A 20252-nucleotide genomic window follows, 5' to 3' on the forward strand; every position below is an offset into this window, starting at 1 on the left:
AAATTTACGATTCAAATTGTAATATTACCTTTATTCTCCTTAAGTTTTTTTACATAAATGGCAAAAAAGATTTTTTTTTAAAGGTATTTTGATTCAAAACATAATTTTCAAGGTGTATTTATTGCACTTTAATGTGTAACTTTAAATACACTTTTGAGAATAAGCATTGAGGGTATTTTAGAAAAAAAAATTAAGGTTATTTTCGATACAAAACACAATTTCTTAAGTGTATTTATTGCACTTTAAGTAGGCAATAAATACACTTTTGAGAATAAACATCTTTGGGTATTTTCATAAAATGATTATTTTTAAGGTTATTTTCACAATAAAACACAATTACCCAAGTGCATTTAATGCACTTTGGGAATAAGCATCAGAGAGTATCTTGACTAAAAAGAAATTAATGGAATTTTTGGTACATAACATAATTTCCCAAGTGTATTTATTGCAATTTACAAGAACCATTTAAAAAAAATGTTTATTTGTTTGGGTAAAGAGTTGTGTTGGAGTGACCTTAAAATTGTACCTCATATCACCCTAATGTGAAAGTGTGTAGGAATCATAGATGCCTTTTTACTCGTATCTCGATGAAAGCATTCATGGTTCCTACACTTCTTCATGTCAGGATGTGCTATGAAGTACAATCTTTGAGATCACTCAACATTATTCATATGTAGAGCACGTTTTTCTCTACTACCTCCCCCATGATAAGTTTTCTTACTTCTTCAACCATATTATATAAATGAATACTATTGAAGTGACTTCAAGATTGGACATCACATCTCACACACCCTAACATGAAAGTGTACGGAACCACATATGCTTTTCCTTAAGATATGATTGAAAAAGCATCTATGGTTCCTAACTACTTTCACGTCAAGATGTGCAATATGAGATCCAATCCTGAGGTCACTCCAACACGATTCTCTCTCTATATATATACAAGTTTTGTAGTTGCTTGTGAAGATCTATCCAACTAGAAAATTTTATCATTGTAATCATTTCAATATACATGTCACATCAAATATGAACTTAAACTAAGAGTAACTTTCAATCCAGACATCCGTTTGACTATTATGATATATGTTTTCAAGGTAATTCATAAAAATCTATCCAGCTACATTATCATAGCAAAACAATACATTATCTACATTACGAAAATTATAATTACATTATTAAGGATGCCCATTTGACTATTATTATATATGTCTTCAGGGTAACTTGCAAAGATCGCCATCTATATTATGGTAACTATAACTAGATTATCATAGCGATCACTTCAGGTTTGAAGAAGATGAAGATCTTGTGTGTTAAATAATGTCTGCAAAATGCAATTTCTTATGCTAGAAATGATTTACATCCTTAGATACTCGCATAATTCTAACTAAATGCACTTTAGTTCACACAGAACACACTACCCATCTCTCCTAATGCTTACTCTCAGACTCTTCGTTTACATAGTAGTGATATTCTATATTTCTCTTTTTCAAATTCCTATCTAATGATCCAGGACGTAATCTAAGCCATGTGGAATTAAATAAAAATAAGAGATTTTTCTCGTTTTCTTGTTTGATTCATTTCTTAATTTGCGTATCTTTTGATTTTCTCTATTCTAGGTATTTAATTATGAGAAAATCTAAATGGCTCAATATTTCTTTTTTAAATTCGAAAGACAAATCCCAAGCCATAAGAGAAAATGGAAAGAAAGGGATTCGAACCCTTGGAATGGATAACTCGTACAACAGATTAACAATCCTATGTTACACATGAAGGAAAATGTCTTCCGTTCTTCTATGTTCTTTCTGTATTTTATAGACAAAATTTTATCAGGAATCCTAATTTCATTTAGATTAGGGGGATATCTCCTACAGAAGGGTTCTTTCTGTATTTTATAGACAAAATTTTATCAGGAATCCTAATTTCATTTAGATTAGGGGGATATCTCCTACAGAAGGGGGGAAAAAAAATCTAATTCTTATCAAATGCAACTCGCATTTGGCTGGCACAGCCCGAGAGGACACTAGGCGGAAACTTGTTACGGCATGGAACAATTCTAACTTCTCCTTGGGATGTTTGCATTGCACTAATCCACTTACAATTAAGTCCAGGAATGGATCACTCTCAAGACGCTCGTAAAAAACTTGATACGCCTCATCCAAACATGTGCACCCGACATACATATCCATGAGAGCATTATCAAAACCATCCGAATTCGAGCTTCCCCATATACCTAGGTCCCCCAATCGCACATAAGCCAGAATCGCATTAGGATACAAACCCAACCAATAAACCAAAAGGGTGTTAGAGGTGCAGAAAATTAAGCTCCTCTCTTTGGGGACATAGCATACCATGCCAGCCTACGATCATGACCACCTACTCCGTCTGCTTTCAATCTGGTATCCTCCTTTTTCGATCCGCAAGTGATTATTTCCCCAAATCATTCCTTACTATGTTTGAACCCAAGACATTGTGCTTGCTTAATACCAAATGAAATCAATCCAACAAATATACTAAACACTATATAGATGGACTAAGATATCATGTGATAAACCTGACTACATAACAATCCTATAAAATAGTCTACCCTCTCTGATCCTCAGATAAGTACGTACATCGGCCATCTATAAACAAAAATTGCTGCCTCAGTAGCTGATGATCAATGAATTCAATGGGAAATAACTTGTTTGGCAGTGTTTCTTTTACTGAGGAATTCGCAGGTATACTCGAGATCAGTGGATTTTGTTAAAAACCCAAAAACCTTACTTATACTTGCTTGGGTCTGATGAAATGGGACATAATTAGTTGTGCATGAATTTGCTTGAAATGACGATGTTACATCCATCTATGAGATTCAACTCCATAGACTTCGCCTTTGTAGGTAGGAGCTTATAGTTTCAAACCATCAGCCAACATCATGACAATGATAACTATATCATGCCATCATCAGGGTGCACCAAATCTGAACTCATTAATCAGTTGGTTTCTGGTAGTCTGCAGTTCGGATTATTGCTTGATCATTGTTGGGCAATGGAAGACATGCAAAGTGCATTGGGAATATGTAAAATCTACAGAAGTATGAATTCAGACCCATGTATAACTCAATAGTACTTATAATTACGCCAATTACATAAAAATAAATGAAGCTCACACTAGCATAAACTAATCAAAACAGGCAACGATGATGGAATCCATAATAAACTACTGGAAGATAGGTGCACGTAAGTAAGATCACAATGAGTTGCTAAGTACAGCTATAGTTTAAAGCAGTGTGACCAGTTTATTTGGTTTGAGCTTTTCTTCTACTAGTTCAAGAGATCTCTTCTAGCAAAGTTAGAGCTATTGCAAAGCCAAAAAACATATGGGCAGTGTGATTTAAACATACTTACAGCACATAAATGACAATTTTTTTAAAGTTACTAAGTAGGTATCGAACTCACAACACCTTGTGCTTGTGATGCTGAGTGTAAAGTAGAGCTCAATAACTAGGGGCATGGAAATGTTTTGGACCTCATTTTCCATTGTTGTCCCCACCATATTGTGTAGAATTCCCATTCCAGAAGGTATTCCTATCCTTGGATGGGCCATCGTCTTCGTCATGTTTCAGTGTATGGATATTGCTTCCAAAACTTGACGATATAGGTTTCCTACTCTTGCTGGAATTTTCAGATGTTGACGGGGCATTACTATTTGGTGAGTATATCCTCTGAGTTCCTGAAAATTGATTCTGAAGGGTGGGATTTGGACCTACAAAAAATATCTAAAATGATCAGAATACAGATATTAAAGAGTGTTTCTTTAAAAGGTAAAAGAGAAATGACGTAGTAGTATGGTGCACCGCAAAGAACACTAAAAACATAGCCGATAGAATCTTTGAACTAAACTGTTCATCCTCTTGGTTACCACTTCAACATAAGGGGTCCTCAGATCACAATCTGGAAAATTTTGGGCTATATTCAATCCAAGGGTGAGACGCGCTGAATGGCTCATATTGATGATTTTGATAACTATGGACAGTCTCTGCTGGCTCATATTCCACACTGAACTGCTTCAAATGTTTCCTTATACGTTGAAGATTTACACTCTTAGAGAAAATACTGAAACTTGGTTTCAACAAATGACTCTTGCCGTACTTGGTACAACTCGACCTTGCCCTGGCTGATATATATGAAGTTTCCCATCACCCTGAAAGTGGCATCACATGGGAAGGACTCCTATTAGGAACCCATGATACCAAATGACTCCTATTGGTCCAAGGTGCAAGGAATTCAAGGGGACTTAGGATTTAATTTTTAAGTGGGAGTCTGAAATGGCCTGAGAGAATCAGTACGGTTCTCTCGTGTTCCCCAATTGTCCTAAGGGGAGTTCCCATTGTTTCTGTTTGAAGCTTCAATCTATGGTTGGTAATTGGACTTCCATTCACTAGCACTCTTCTTTGTAATCCTTCTTGCAAGTAAGGAATTGATATTTATTCATTGAAAGAAAAGAAGAAAATAATGGTACAATGGAGGAGAGTAACTCACGAAATTGCCACAAGCCGTCATTTGATCCTTGATTGGAACTTGATGAGTTGGAACTTCCACCAAGATAGCTGAAGGGATTGATGTAAGATAGTATCTTCTTTGCATATTCAAAATATCCTCCATTGCCGCCATGTAAAGGATCAACATTGCTGGCAACATTTGTCTGGTTGCTTGACAATGATTGTCCCATGTGGGACCCAGTGGCCAGATGATGTGGAACAACTATTAATGCTTGTCTATTAAACAGCCCCAGTTCTGACAATGCTTTGTTCAATTCTGCATATTGGAAGAACATTTGAGAAGCATGTTTTTCTATGGCATATCAACTCATTAAACATAATATAATTACAAGGTAGCAGCCTTGACATGGATGCGTACACACTAAAAGGGATAGCGGATCTAACATTGCTACATTATTTAAGATGGCCCGGTGGGGTAATCAAACTCAGAAACCGTTTGAATTATAGCTGGTCAGCTGGACTATATGTGACTACATATGATACCCGGATTCTTGAGTAGGCCCAGCAAACCTTTATCCACATTATACAATATTACACCTATACCATTTCTGGATACTCGGCCATCTCTTAGTTGCAAATTTCTTGTTTCCTGTTGGATTATCAGTTATTTTTCATAACTCATAACAATTTGTTTGTTGTGTCAACACTACACTGTAACATCTTATTGTAAAGCTGCAATACTAGAAGTTTCACTTCATTTTGCAGGATGTAAATAGGAGGAAAAAAAATGAAACTTGGTTTCAAAGAGCTAAAACAATAAAGCAAGGTATCTAGATATAAGATATGACCCTCGTGTCTGAATTCCTGATCTAGATTTAGTGAAACAAAGAGTCACAGGTCTGTAACAGTGTTTGTACAGGCATCTGTATCTGCCCCATATTAGGTGCCCGACATACATAGAACATACTAGAGAGAGAATTGTTCAAGCCAGCAGCAGTACTGGTGAAGCTTTGTATTGAAGAATGTCAGGCAATCAAGAAAGATGTTCATGTATTGGTGATAGGGATATTGAGATATATGAATGAGAAGACTCAAAAAGTCAGAACAAGAAATTCGAGGGATAGGAGTTTCCTGAATGTCGAATAAAATGACAGAAAGACGATTGAGAAGGTTTGTTTATGTACAACAGAGATGGATCCTGGCATTAGTGAGAAAGGTTGCTTTGGAACAGGTTAAAGGCTCCAAAAAGTCAAGAGGGAAGAGGCTCAAAATAATGTGGATTTAGTAAGACACATTCACAGGTGGTCTAACCCTAGATAGAATTGAATGAAGAAACAGGATTCATGTAGCCAACCCTTAATATTTCGTAAGGCATTGAGAATGACGATAATTATAATGATGCCAATCAATGAAATAGCATGCCAATGAGTTGTGGGCAGACAGATGGAGCATAGAGGTGATCATTAAAAAAGACTGCCTCTTGGGGATAATGGAGGCTTCTTGATGATGAAATTTCTGTGCTTAGGACACATGATGCTGAGAGAGAGAGAGCACCACAAAGTGTCATTTTTCAGAAGTTTTTATGTTACTACTACCATAAAGTCGACCATTAATGAAGACTTACTCTGGGAATTAGTGGAGATTTATATTGTGTGGATGTTGATTTCAGCACAGGCATTGCTTCTTGAAAGGGAAAACCTCCAAAAATGAGGGTATTTATGACCATGGTTATTAATTTTCGAAAAAGATAAGGCAACAGAAATATTGTTAAATTACTTTTGTTTGGCATGCCAATGGTCAAATGACCACAAAGAAACTGGTTAAAGGTCGGGAATGGATATCACAAGAACAGTACAGTGTCCTAGGAGTACCTGGACACTATACTGTCAGACAAGAACGAGATACAAAATAGCATGAATGGACAACAGAGATTAGAGGTATCCAACCGTGCAGCACGGACAACAAAACAACACCAGTGTAATTGGTTTTGGGGCACTTCCTAATCCTGCTTCGCAAGGTACCAAAAACCTAATGTTATTTCAGTTTTGGTTTCCAAAGCAGTCTTTTCAGAGCAAGCTATATGAGTTTACCACCCAGAAATGGACATAAGAAAAAAACCTATTGCACAAAAGTACTAATGCCCCAAGTGCACATACCTTGAGGCGATAGAAAAGTAGACATTTTTATATTTGTGTGCCAAAATAAAACAAAGGAGACCTATTTACTGATTCAAGCATACTACATGCCATAACCAAACGAGCCTTTAAACAATCACCAAGATGGATGGAAATCAAAGTATGAATGGATGCAACATATTAGACTTACAAAAACAACCATATAAACAAGATTATTCTCATAATAATATCTACAAGAACACTAGTCATCACATTAATATAAACTCTTCACAAAAGTAATAGAAAATTTGAACTTTGAATATTCATACCTTGATCATTGAAAATTTTTCGAGGATAAGGAATGGCCAGATCATACGAGCCAAATCCATTCATTCGGTTCTCATCCACGTAATCTTTGACCAATCTCAAAGTATCTGTGACACAGAATTTCTTTTGAAGGCTGGCACCATCAGGCATACGGATATTTAGATGAACATCATTCGATTTATTAACATCTCCAGTCTTCTTACTTTTATCCACATCATTAACAGTTATCTGAGAACTTCCTGGAGGAACTCTGGAACCATGGTCATTTGAAGTGATATCCTCATGTGGAGCAGTAAAAGCATCTATAACACTGGAAGACCCAGACTCAGCTTCTGAGCTGCCCACATTTGTTGCTACAGGACTCTCTGACGCTGATTGTTCATCCTGACCACCATTGAACTCATTGGCATCAATCGACTGTGAAGATGCCTCCTTACTCTGCCATTTACAAGACAAGGCCAATTGATTGTTGAAAATATAGTTAGTTTATATTCAAGATCTAAACCTATGTTTTAAAACTCATCTACTTAACCCAGCCAAGTTGACTCCAGGGTTACCCAATTCGTTAAAGAGGTACTGAACCGTGAACCGGTTCGATTTGAACCAGTTCGTGGTACAATTCGCTCTTGGTATGTGACAGTTAGTGAACCAAACAAATTTCTCTATTTTATCTTAACGTTTTCACACCCCCTCCACATGTTCATATATTGAGATGTCCCCCCAAACTTCTAAATTGATAGAATGCCCTTTTGACCTTGGTCTTTATTAATAAACTGATGAAAAATGACCAAATGACCAAATATCTTCATCTTTTTTACCCTATTCATCACTTCAACCTTCAAATGCCCTCATCTCTATCTACCCCTACGAACCGGGTTCTCATTCTCAAGTGGTGAACCACGAACCCGAATTTGAACTGAGAGAACTCACGAACTGGATAACATAGGTTGATTCAACTCAATTGAATTATGAGTTGACTCGGTATCAAAACGCATTTGTACACCTCCGGGTTTTAGTTAATATTTTAGATATTCCTGTGTTATCGAGCAGATGATACAACCCTGCACATCGGTCTTCTTTGAGAGACCAATAGAAAATTATGTAAATGCTCTCATCTTAACCTCTACCAAAACCCTTGATTTCTCCCCCAGAAACTGTCATCTTTAACTCTTAAGATTACCTAGCCTTCAACCTTAAGATTCCATCTCCTTAAACATTAAAGCCTCAAGAACAAGGTAGGATTTTGGGGAAAGTTTTAAGACAAATTTTTTTGCAGAAAAATTAAAGGATTTTGGATAAAGGTTGAAAACGATGATTAAAGAAGAGGTCTTGGAGATGATGGATTTTTGGGAGAAAAATCAAGAGTTTTAGGTGGGGAATTTAGGACATTTTTTTTTTTGTTAATCTCTCATTGAAGAACAAAGTCAAGGGTGTGTGTCATCAGTTTGAAAACACAGGAATCTCAAGTATTCAACAAAATCTAGAAGGGTATGTCTAAATCGCCTTAAATTTAATGTTCTGTTTGGTAAAAATAAATATAATTCTAAATATTAAACATAGTTAGAGATAATAAAACTTCTTATAAATATATTTGACTTGAGCAAATTGTCAAGTTGACTTGACTCTATGCAATTCCGAGTAAAACCTAGTTTTAAAAAACTATACAACTAAGATGGGGTTTATACCACAATTTTGGGTTCACAATCTCTGTTTTCCCTGTCTTGCTCAGAAATAAGCAATGGTTTGACCTGTGTGTCTTGGAGAGGTTTGTTTGCTGAAGATGATGAAAGGTCACAGCTCGAAGAACTTCCTTCTTCAACCAAGGCAACATTAGAAGAACTGGGACTTGACGATTCAGGTTTCTTCGAGGAAAGTGCTGCAGTCAGGAAAGTTGCAGTAGTTTCCTGTGATCTCCATCACAAATTAGTTCCATTCTATAAAAAATTACAGTTGAGTAAAGAGAAGCGCATGGTATAATAACAAAACAATGAATAACCAGCTTACCTGGATATGGAGACCCAACCAGGCCTTCTCAATACTAGATACTAGATTTTCAGAACTGACGTAGCCTTCTGAATAATACAAACAGAAAAATGAATAACGAGATGATGTTATAACATATCACATGTGATACTGTGTTTATTCACCCATATATGAATATCGTACCATGTTGCCATAGCTGTACTCCATTGTATCCAATAGCTGTTATACAAGGGATAGATTTCTGTGGGTCTGTTCAGTTCATTTAAGGATAAACTTTGCTCTCATCAAACAAAGAATTTAAAACTAAGCTAAGATACTGAGTTTATAGAATACATCTTTATATATATATTTTTGAATGCATGAAATAGATAAATAGTAGGAATGAGAATCAAATTCTGACTTATTGAAGAAACAAAGATTATCTGTACAATACAATTTATTTATCAACCCACCGGCAATTAAAAATTAAATCAAGCAACTATAATATCTAGAGGTTTCGTGGTGGAATCCACGGACACGGGGGAATTACATGAATCATGATGCCTTTTGAGTTTATTGCTTTCCTCAAATTTCTTTTCTTTTCCATTTTTTTTTTTTTTGTTGCTTCTCTCCCACGCAGTTGGGATGGATTAGAAATCCAGCATTAAGAACTTAGTAAGTGAAAACATTCATGTGGGATAGTGATTCCACTCTCAAACAGATATTTCACATTTTGAGAGAACACCAGCTTCCAAAACAACGCACTCTCACAAATCCTGGATCACCCTTCCAATATTCAAAATGCAGCTCATCATTTCGAGAGTGAGTCATTTTCCCAACCTCAGTGTCAAATAGAAATTTTTGCAAGTCGACAAAATATCTAACATAAAAAGCTAGCAGTTCAAGTAGAGAAACTCTTGAAAGTATTCACAATTAAGAAAATGATTTAACCATGATCCACCATAGAATGCAAAATAGAAGGCAGTTTAAGTAGAGGATACAAATTGCAGAAAATTGTGACGCATCAATGCTTCCTTGTACTAGATGCAAGAAAATGCAATACTTTGATATCGAATCTGCCACCTGTTTGCTCAATACATGCCACATAAGAATTCAACAAGAAGTATCAGAAAAAGAATTAACATGCATCTGTAATAACTTGGAAGAAGCAAAGGTGAAAGAGCAAACTTACATTTAAATCCATCCATGTGGATTGTTCCAAATGGATTGAGTCTCCATCTTCCCCTGACAATGAAGAAGAAAAAAATATAAAATTAACCTCATGTTAATAAGTATGACAATATGCTCCCATGACGTAAACATCCTGTCCAAAGCCATCATGTAGCAGCTTGGATTCTTGATCTGGACTCTCCATATGTTAGGGCATTGACCTGGATTGATCGCTGATTGAATTTTGCACCATTCAACACAACTCAGACCAGTACATAATTTTTTTTTTTGAAAAGTAAACTCAGACCAGTACATAATTGACAGCTCATCATGAACACTCAATTAGTAGAGATGCTGATGCTGCAGATGTGGCCGTGTGATCATCAATCCAGACTGTTCAAAGGCTAGGTCACCTCTTAGACTGATCGCCTGAAATCCATCTCTTAGACCAGATAAAATGAATGCTTACGAGTATTTTAGAATCTCATAGAACACTCTGAATGATGAGGTGTGGTCAATCCAAGTCATGCCTAAGATATGAATAGTTCGGATGAAGGAACAGATTGCCACTTGTATAGCCTGGACAATACCTATATGTTATGGAAACTGTATGTCAAACTCAAGCTATCTTTGCTCAAAATTTAAAGTCAAATAGCCTCATATGCATACGCGTCCTATATACAATGTAAATTGAATATAGTAAAACTTGAGGACAACAGAAAATGTTAATAAGGCTCATCAGAAAAGATGTTTTACCAAACAATTGTTTCTATAGGAATTTATGATTAAAAAATACACAGCATGTTGTTCCATGCATATGAGTATCCACATAACATAATTGACCATTCTTGCTCGTGGCTCATATGCCCACTGAAATAGATCTGTAAATCCATCCACACTGCACAACAATGTTACATGTGCTACAACTCCAAATACTAATTCAGTACAACTGATTAAGAAAAGGGTAATTTAGTAATAAAAAAACCCTGCAAAAATGGCAAATTGTCTTTTGATTCAAACAATTCAATGGTATTTTAGACAATTTACCATTTATGTGTTGAAATTACAAAAATGTCATTTGATTCAAACAACTCAATTGTGTTCGACCTAATAGTTCTAAACTCAATAACTATGAGAACCCTGATCTTTCTCAACCCAATTTTTCATCAATCTCAATCTAAATATTGTAGTTTTGAAGTTAAATCTCATCGTATTCAACCCATTCTCATCATTTTCAACCTAATTTCATATTTTTCAATTTAATCTCATCTTGTTCATCCCAATCTCATCGTTTTCATCTCATCCCAAAGGCATTCTTTGACCCAATGCTTAGAATCTCCACATGGACAACATTGAAACAACAAAATCATCCCCCCCCCCCCCCCCCCCCCAAAAAAAAAAAAAAATCAAATCAAATCAAATCAAAATCGAGAGAAAAATATGAAACAATGAAGAAAATGAAATTAGTAATACCCCATCCTGGAAATATTAATATTAGTTCTACCCCCCACACAGTAAAGAAAATAAACATGTATTTTGCTTGATTTTTTCCACAAAAACTTAAATCTTGAGGTCAAAATTGTTAAAATAAACTCACTTGATAGTTCAAACTCCCACCCATAACACAAAATATGAGATCTTTGAGTTGATTAACCAAAATCTAACCCAAAATCAAAATCAGATTCAAAGACGTTAATGGTAGGGTTTCAAAGCAATGGGTCTAAGGAATAGAACCCTAACACTCTCAAGAAAAATCCAACAATAACAAATACATACCCTAAGTGAAATAGGTGAGATAATAGTAAAACCCTAACATTATCTTCATCTTCTTCAAGAAGATGATGTTAGGGTTTTTTTTTAATTCAAAGGTGTAAAATATTTCAATCCAACGGTTTTTATTAGATTAGATTTTTTATTCTTTCAAAGAAAACAATGGCATTTTGGTAATTTAAATGGTACAAAGGTAGTTTGGGCATTCAGACAGTAGAATGTCAACTGAACAAACGGGGAAACAATTTGACCAAGTCAACAAAAGTCCAGGGGGTAGAGACCTAACCCTAAATTCACCTATTTAGGGTGGTGTTACTAAAATACCCTTAAAAAACGCTTAGTAAAAAAATGTGCAACAAAATTTACCTGAAACATAGACTAAAAATAGTTTCCTCTGCTTTTTTGCTTCAATTATCGCTTCAGAAATAGAACCTCCGAATGTTAATGAGGAGATTGATTGCTCCATCTGTCCCAAAAATAGAGAGAAGTTAAAAACAAAATGCAACCAAATTACATTTTAATAACTATTCGTGTAAGAATAATTAAAAGGCCTATGTAGTAGATATTGGCAATTTTTTATTTGCCCCTATCAAACTCTGCCCATGGAGTATTTCTCTTACACTACATAGCCAGTCCCAAGCACAAATAAAGGAGGTCTAACTTTGGCACACGTGTTAGCCACCTCCTACCATGAATCTTGATTCGTCAATTCCTTAATGGATTTAGACATAATCGCATGGAAGAACAAGATTTGTTCAGCCAATCCCAAATTTTTGGGTCAGGCTTTGATCATGACAGGATTTATCACAATCAACGAGAGGCAATATGAGGTGCACTTGCAACCTTGATCTCAAGAGAATGCTACTAGCTTACGTATGAAAATATTTTAAAAAAATGTACCAAAAGCTTGATGGAAGAAAAAAAAAACTACCTAGAAATTAAAACAAGACCTTATAGACAAGAAAGTCGATAAATGGTCGTGGGACAACAGGGAGGAGAAGCCAAAATATTATTTAGTTAATCAAGAAAATGTTTGTACCCCCAAAAGCTTTGGTAGCCAAGGAAATTGAAGATTAAAATTAATAAATTTGGCCCTATTAGGCAAATGGTTACCGAGATTTGGGAAGAAAGATGCTAGCCTAGGGTTATCAAATATCCACCAGTTGTTGGAAATTTTAAACATCGCTACTCCTTCTAACACACACATTATAACATGCATATGAAACTGAAAAGGAAGGTGAAAGGTTGTAATCAGTGTTTTAAAAGGCTTAAGCTTTGAGGCATGAGGCTTAGCCACCATACCTCGAGGCTTAAGCCTTCTCAAAATTATTTGAGGCTTAAGCCCCAACCCAAAAAAGGCTTATCGAGGCGTAAGATTAAAATTAATAAATTTGGCCCTATTAGGCAAATGGCTATCAAGATTTGAGAAGAAAGATACTAGCCTAAGGATATCAAATATCTACCAATTGTTGAAAATTTTAAACATCACTACTCCATGTAACACACATTATAACATGCATAAGAAAGTGAAATGTTGTAATTAGTGTTTTAAAAGGCTTAAGCCTCGAAATGTGAGGCTTACGCCTCAAGTCGAGGCTTAGCCACCATGCCTCATGGGTTAAGCCTTATCAAAGTTATTTGAGGCTTAAGCCTCAACCTAAAAAGGCTTAAGCCTTGAGGTTGACTCGAAAAAATCAAAGCTCCAATTTTTTAATTTGTTTTTCTTGCTTTGTTTTGCTTATTTACCCTTCCTCATTTATTTATTTACCAAAACTCTTTTAAGTTGGGGTGTTCTAAGGTCGAGAAACAAAATATTTAGAGAGAAATCTCAAATTATTTTTCTTAAACCATACTCCTTACATAAGGAGTTCTTCATTATGTTTTCAATTTTCTTTCGAGTTCTGTTTTCTCACTTCTTATGAGTTTCTCACAAAGATTTATTTCAAATAGAATCATCAAACAAAAACTCTACTTAGTATTTAAGGTATGTGGTTATTATAAACATTTTCTTCAAGTTTTGCAAAAAAAATCTCATATTTTTTTTCTTGTTTTGTGTTTTGTTTATCCTATTATTGACAGCAAACGCTAGTAATGGCTATAGGAAGTGGTAAACAAGCAGGTAGAGGAAGAGGTAATAAAAGAGACCCTGCTTGAAAGTATGGGTTGAAGTTAAGGGGTCAAATACCGATTAGGGAAAGTCGTATATTTATGTAGAATGTGGGTTTTGGCCTAATGTAGTAAAGATGGATGAAGAGACTGAAAGAGCATCTTGCGTCCACTAGAACAAAAGTTGCTCCAAGCGCACATGCATCCGAAGATGTTAAAAATGAGATGAAAGCTTTTATATATTGAAAGGATGAGAAAAGTAAGAAGATAAACCAAAACCATTTTGAAATGTTGGAAAATAAAGAAGCATATTAAGGGGATCCTATAAGAATGTTGCTTAATTATAGTCTTTTTATTTTTTATATGAATTTATTGTGATTTTTTAAAATATATTTTTAAGGTTTCTATTTATAAAATTGTCGAGGCTTGCACCTCATTACGCCACCTCGCCTCAAATAGGCCTTAGGAACTTTAGAACACCGGTTGTAATCACTTCAACAATCAAGCCCTGAGTTACAAAACCAAATCGAAAGTGTCATTTGTTTTTTTATTTTTTTGAAAAACAAAGAATTTCATAAAGGAAACAAGATGGTCAAGATGACCAACCCTAAAACAAAGGAAAACACAACCACCCACCCAAAAAGACACCCCTAAAAGCCTAAAAAATTGCCATAAGAAAAAAAAAAGTCATAATGAAAGAAGTAAATCCTACTTAGGTAGCTCTTTCCCTTTAAAAAAAATTGCCTATTTCACTCCTTCCAAAGATTTAAATAGATTGCAAAGGGAGTAATACTCCACAAAATCCTCTTAGGGTATGTTTGATTGCACATGGAAAATAGGGTGGAAAATCAATTTCCATGGAAAATGATATTTTTCAAGTGTTTGATTGCACATGGAAATGGAAATTCATTTTCCACCTCAATCAAAAAGTCCACAAAACATGGATTTCACTTTCCCACCCATATGGTTAGGAAAGTGAAATCCATCCATATTTTTCATCTCCAATTTTTTCAAACTCATATCTTCTTCTTCACCACCACCACTACCACCATTACACAAACCGTCGCCGTCATCACCATCTCCGACCACCTTTCCTCTCTCTCTCTCTTCTTTTCCTTCTCCATCCCTCACCTCCGCCACCACCACCACCATGTTCTCACCTCATCTTCTTACTCACTTACCTCCGTCGCCATCGCCACCACCACCGCTGCTATCGCCACCACCGTCGCCACCACCGCCACCGCCACCGCCACTTATCTTCTTCCTCTCCCCCTTCTCTCATCTTTCTTTCTCCTCCTCCTCTCCTTTTTTTTCTTTTTTCTCATTTAATTTTCCCACGATTTTATCCAAGTAAAATCAAACAATAGAATTTAATTTTCCAACCCTACCTATTTTCCATCACAATTTTTCCATGGATTTCAAATTCCATGGAAAGTCACTTTCCATGCAATCAAACATACCCTTAGTTTCACAAAATGTCAAACAAAGAAAGGAAATGATCCCAAATCATCTTGGCCACCCGACAATGGAGGAGAGCATGATTGGAAGATTTACTGTTCTCTTTACACATACAACAACAATTAGGTACCACAACGCCCATTTGAATGAAGTCCCTCCAATTTCACTTACCAAAAAAAACTGACATCTTGGAAAGAACCTTGGGACCCTAAATGAAGGAGGTTGGGAAAACCTCATCACAAGCCAATTACTAGAGAAGGTACACCGATCGAGTTGAGAAAGACCCTCCCTAGTCCCCGCCCAAAGTTTCTTGTCCTCGACACCCACATAAATAGGAATCTCTTCAATGCATCTCACTAAGCTTCCCAACTCTTCCACTTCTCAGTCATTGAAACCTCTTCTAAAATCAAAGTCCCAAGCAACCTCCTCCTCTCTCTAACCCTGAAGCAAGAAATAACTTGACCTTTTTTCAAGGAAAGCTCATAAAGATGAGAAAACTTTTCCATCAACGACATTTCCCCACACCAAGGTATTAAATTTCGATTTCGATGTCTATTTCAGTTAGTCTGGAAATGGAAATATTTCGATGAATGTGGAAATGATAAAAATATTGATGAAATTTTCATTAACCCTGTAGGAAACGATAAAATAGGCATTAAAACACACCCATTAAGTCATCAAGATACAATAAACTACCATATGGAGTGAGAAATTGACTATCAACAACATTTTGCTACACACGCGCACATGTATTAAGAGGCCGGCAGTGAAAATAACAATAATAATGTTGCATTAACTACATACAATTTAATATGTAAGACATTAAAATGAAGAAACTATTAAGTATTGCATTCATGTGTAATTATATTTCTTTTATTTTTTGAATAAGTATGAATAAATTGCTACTGTATCCAACTAATTGAAACATGGTTGATTGTATGCGTGCTTATATAAACGTACGAATATGCTTAGAATACATTAAAATAAGATGATATATATAACTAACTAATCATAATTCATTTATACTAATGGATGAATGTTCTATGCAATTTTTATTAATAAATACTATGTGTAATTTACAAGCTCTTCCTAAAAGCAATTATAAGTTTTTTTCAAAAAAGAAAATATTTTGGTCGAAATTTACTATTCATCAAAAATATTTCCACCGAAATATTGCATTTTTATACCTAACAAATGATAATTTTAGCCGAAACTCACTATTCATCGAAATATTTCACGAAATGAATAGTGATTTCCACCGAAATATATACAAAAAGAAATTGTCGGTTAAATTTCGGGTCGGAACTTGTGGAAATGGAAATATTTCGTGGAAATATGTCGAAATTTAATACTAGGCCCCACACCAACAGTCCTCCCAAAAACAAACCATGTTGCCCTTCCTGACCTTAAATCTCACTTTCTTCCAAAATATAGGCAACCCCTTGAGAATTCCTTTCTACACCCCACAACCATAAGGGCCTTTTGCAACAACACTTTCCCACCCATGATCTTGTACCCAAGAAAAATATTTTTTTCTTGAAATCAATGTCAAGCCTTTTCTACCCTGAGGTTTAGTAAAAAAAAATTCATGTTTTGAAGCACCCAGCTACACTAAATCAGACTTCTTGCCAAGGAAGTGGGCATACAAGAGAAAGAAGAATAATATTGGCAAAACGAGAATCCAATTAGCTGGTTATTAGTAATTGATTTTTAGCAAAATAAATTATCTATAGTACACTCATTTCATACATATTGAAAAAATAATTATTTACATAATTGCTAGAGTCTCTAGCTCTATCTTCTTCTTCTTCTTCTTCTTCTTTTTAATCGATAAGCTTGTTTTTAATGAGATCAGTAATTAGGTGACAGTGAGAATTGAACCCGGGTCTATTGTATCATCAGCCATAAACTTTACCAACTCAGCTAGCCAGCACCTTCTCTTTAGCTTCTATGAAAAGGAATCAAGCAACCCCAATCACCACTTTGCAAAGTAGATTGTAGTTGTCTCTCCTTCCCAGCCACCCACGTCACTATCACCCCCACCGAAACATCACCACACCACAAATATACCAAAAAGAGAGGAGACACATAACCAAGAAGCCAAAATAGTTAATTGTGTGAAAAATATGCAAATCATGCTGGTTTGATATCAAAATAAGTTCAAACCTAATAAAATCCAATCAACAAAAGACACATCATTAAAGAGCAATAAGAATGTGAGTGAAATCTAGAACAACTATCAAAAAGATAATATACGTAAAATAATTTAAATAAAAAAAGAAGAAGATACTAACCCTAATTCAATACCTTACTTTTAACTTATGTGAATTAAATCCAGAATCAGGGTTTAAGATAAACAAGCGAACGTACATAAAGAGAGCCGAACATCAAACAAATTCCAAATATTCAGTTAAGAACACTAATTTAATCTCTCAGATTCTAAATTCTTCCAATGAACAAGCAGAACTAAAGTTAGGGTTACAAAAAAAAATTGAGAGCAAATTGTATCGATCGTATACTGAAACCTCCACCTCCAGCTAAAATTTATTTGGGGTTGAATTACAGATAAAACCCTAATTCTAATGTTCAACCTGTAAAATTCAAATTCGTTGAAATTTACAACAGGTTAGGATTCAAGTTCATCAACTGGATTCAAACTGGTAAGGAATTTCAGCCAACCACCATAAAATCAACTTTGGATTGATTGAAACCCTAATCATTATCTTTCGATTAAACGGAAGTCAAGATCGAACCTTCGAAAGATTTAGATTTGTTTTAGAGAGAGATGATCCGCTACGGAGATCTCTCCTCTGCCAAGACTTCCCCAGCTTCCAGACGATTTGAAACTAGTCGGTCGTTTATTAATGCAAACGGACTCAGACGACGAGTAATTGACACGTGTCCCGTGTCCATTAGGGTGAGTCAACCCACCCCACCACCGAACGTGTCTTTTCACTTTTGTCTCTCTTGCCCTTGAATGATAACGGCACCATTGACGTATACTTGAGATTGAGATAGCTTTATGTTTTTAAACTGAAGATTGCCCTCTTGACCTCCGCATTTCTCTTATATGCTAATGTAAAATGACTCAAATGCCCTCATCTTTCTAACTTTTAGTCAAAAACATTTTTTTTTTTTTTTTTTTTTTTGTTTTAATATGTTCTCTCCTATCTCTTCTTCAACTTCCATGGTTACTTATTTTTAATCTATTAAACCTCATTTTGTATCAATCAAACTTGTTCTAGTGGGGTTTAAAATTTGAAGTAAATAGAATCTTAAGCTTCAAGATAAAGGTTAAAAAAATTAAGGGTAAATTACACTTTAAGTCCCTATAGTTTGGCATAATTTTATGTTGACCCCTTAATATTTGGATAATTACACTTTAACTCCCTGTACTCCCATTTTTTTATAGGCATTTTTTTGTTAAAAAAAAAAATTAAAGAAAGTAAAATGGTCTTTATAAAAGGAATTTAACTATTAGGTAGACAACAATTTATCAGAAGGGGGTAAGTGAACCTTTAGATAATTATAAGGGAGGTAAGTACAATTATCAAAAAATATTAGAGGATCAAAATGGAATTATACCAAATTATAGGGGGTCAAAGTGTAAGTTACTCAAAATTAAACCAAAGTAGTTATAAAGATGATTAATTAAGGAGAAGAAGAATCATTTTGATTAGTCTATCAAAGTAGACCAAAGTCAAGAGGTATGTCATTAGTTTGAAAATATAAGGGTATATGTCGAAATCATCCTTTTAAAAATGGAGATTGGAGCATGATGAGTCCAACACTCGAATTGATTCTTGCATTATTTTGTTATAATCTAGAATTCTCGATTAATATATGCTATAATAAGATATCTCATATCATATCAATCTATCAAGTAGAAGTGCAATTGGTCCGGTTCAAGTCAAGAATCAAATCAAACCGATAGCTCTGGGTTGGTTTGGTTGGAACAAGTTGTGATTCGGTTCTGGGATGAGAAAATGGAGAATCGATCAATTTGATTTGATTCTCGGTTCAAGACTTGTATAGAAGTGAACCTTTTAATGACTTACTACTTTTTAGGAGTTTGAGCAATTGATTAATGACTTTTTTTATGAATAAAATAATGAATTTTTTAATGGATAGATTGATGACTTATTATATGAAATTTTATTTTTATTAAAAATATGTTGCTTCCAAAGAGGTTCGTAAGATATTAGCAATCCATAGAACTGAACCATTCCATACCAACCTTAAGGATTAGTCAGGTGTTGTAAGAGGCCTAAATACGTCGGTTCTAGAGAACAAAAAAGGTAATGCCCTTGATCTCATTGATTAAATAATTGATTTTGTCAAAAAACATTCGTCATACTTTTGATGGTAATCTCCTATCTACACAGTTCATCATTGTTGCATTCCACTCATTTTCTAATCTATCGTAGCCAATTATTTGTTATATCAGGTCTGATATCTCCCAAGAAAATATGAAGTAGAATATTGTAGTTATAATGAAAAAAAAAAACTCTCGCTCAAGAGATCTTGGATAAGATAGAAAAGAAAATAAAATAAAAGAAGAAGAATCATGAGGTGTACATGGTTCATGAGGTTTGTAAGATAGAGCAAGATAGAGTCATTATAGGAAAATAAAAATAAAAATTAAATAAGCAGAAAAATAAATGAAAGATTTAAATCCAATGATGACGGTGATATCACCACCAAAGAATGAAGATCAAGATTGACCACTTAGTAGTTGTTTGCTAATATTGATGAATACATTGTATTACAATGCATCCCGCCAAGGTAGAAAAATTGTTCTTGTCATTCTGAATGCGGTAGGTCATCGTTCAACTTAAAGCATACTTAACCCTGAGGGGGTGGGT

The 20252-nt window shown here is 35.0% G+C and overlaps 1 protein-coding gene across 1 annotated transcript; it reads right to left on the minus strand.

Annotated features, from left to right (window-relative positions):
- Positions 1-3184: 3184 nt before the first annotated feature.
- On the minus strand, positions 3185-18352 carry LOC147401901 (Ubiquitin-like superfamily protein). The gene is made up of 10 exons (XM_086443377.1): positions 18141-18352; positions 12190-12289; positions 10076-10128; positions 9885-9966; positions 9088-9153; positions 8926-8993; positions 8607-8825; positions 6924-7359; positions 4521-4796; positions 3185-3744 (listed from the first exon to the last, which is right to left on the minus strand). Exons 2-10 carry the CDS (start codon positions 12287-12289, stop codon positions 3509-3511), a joined length of 1536 nt encoding a protein of 511 aa, XP_086299503.1. The 5' UTR covers positions 18141-18352; the 3' UTR covers positions 3185-3508.
- Positions 18353-20252: the final 1900 nt, after the last annotated feature.

The sequence above is a fragment of the Akebia trifoliata genome, chromosome 5, assembly GCF_017979445.1.
Source record: "Akebia trifoliata isolate Shusen 1 chromosome 5, ASM1797944v1, whole genome shotgun sequence".
Classification (NCBI taxonomy): domain Eukaryota; kingdom Viridiplantae; phylum Streptophyta; class Magnoliopsida; order Ranunculales; family Lardizabalaceae; genus Akebia; species Akebia trifoliata.

Coding starts and splice junctions, on each gene's coding strand:
- LOC147401901 (XM_086443377.1), bottom strand. CDS start 12,289: ATGGAGCAATCAATCTCCTCATTAACATTCGGAGGTTCTATTTCTGAA. Junction 9,154..9,884: donor GTCACAATTTTCTGCAATTT/GTATCCTCTACT, acceptor TGAACTGAACAG/ACCCACAGAAATCTATCCCT. Junction 3,745..4,520: donor TGACGGCTTGTGGCAATTTC/GTGAGTTACTCT, acceptor TATTTTTTGTAG/GTCCAAATCCCACCCTTCAG.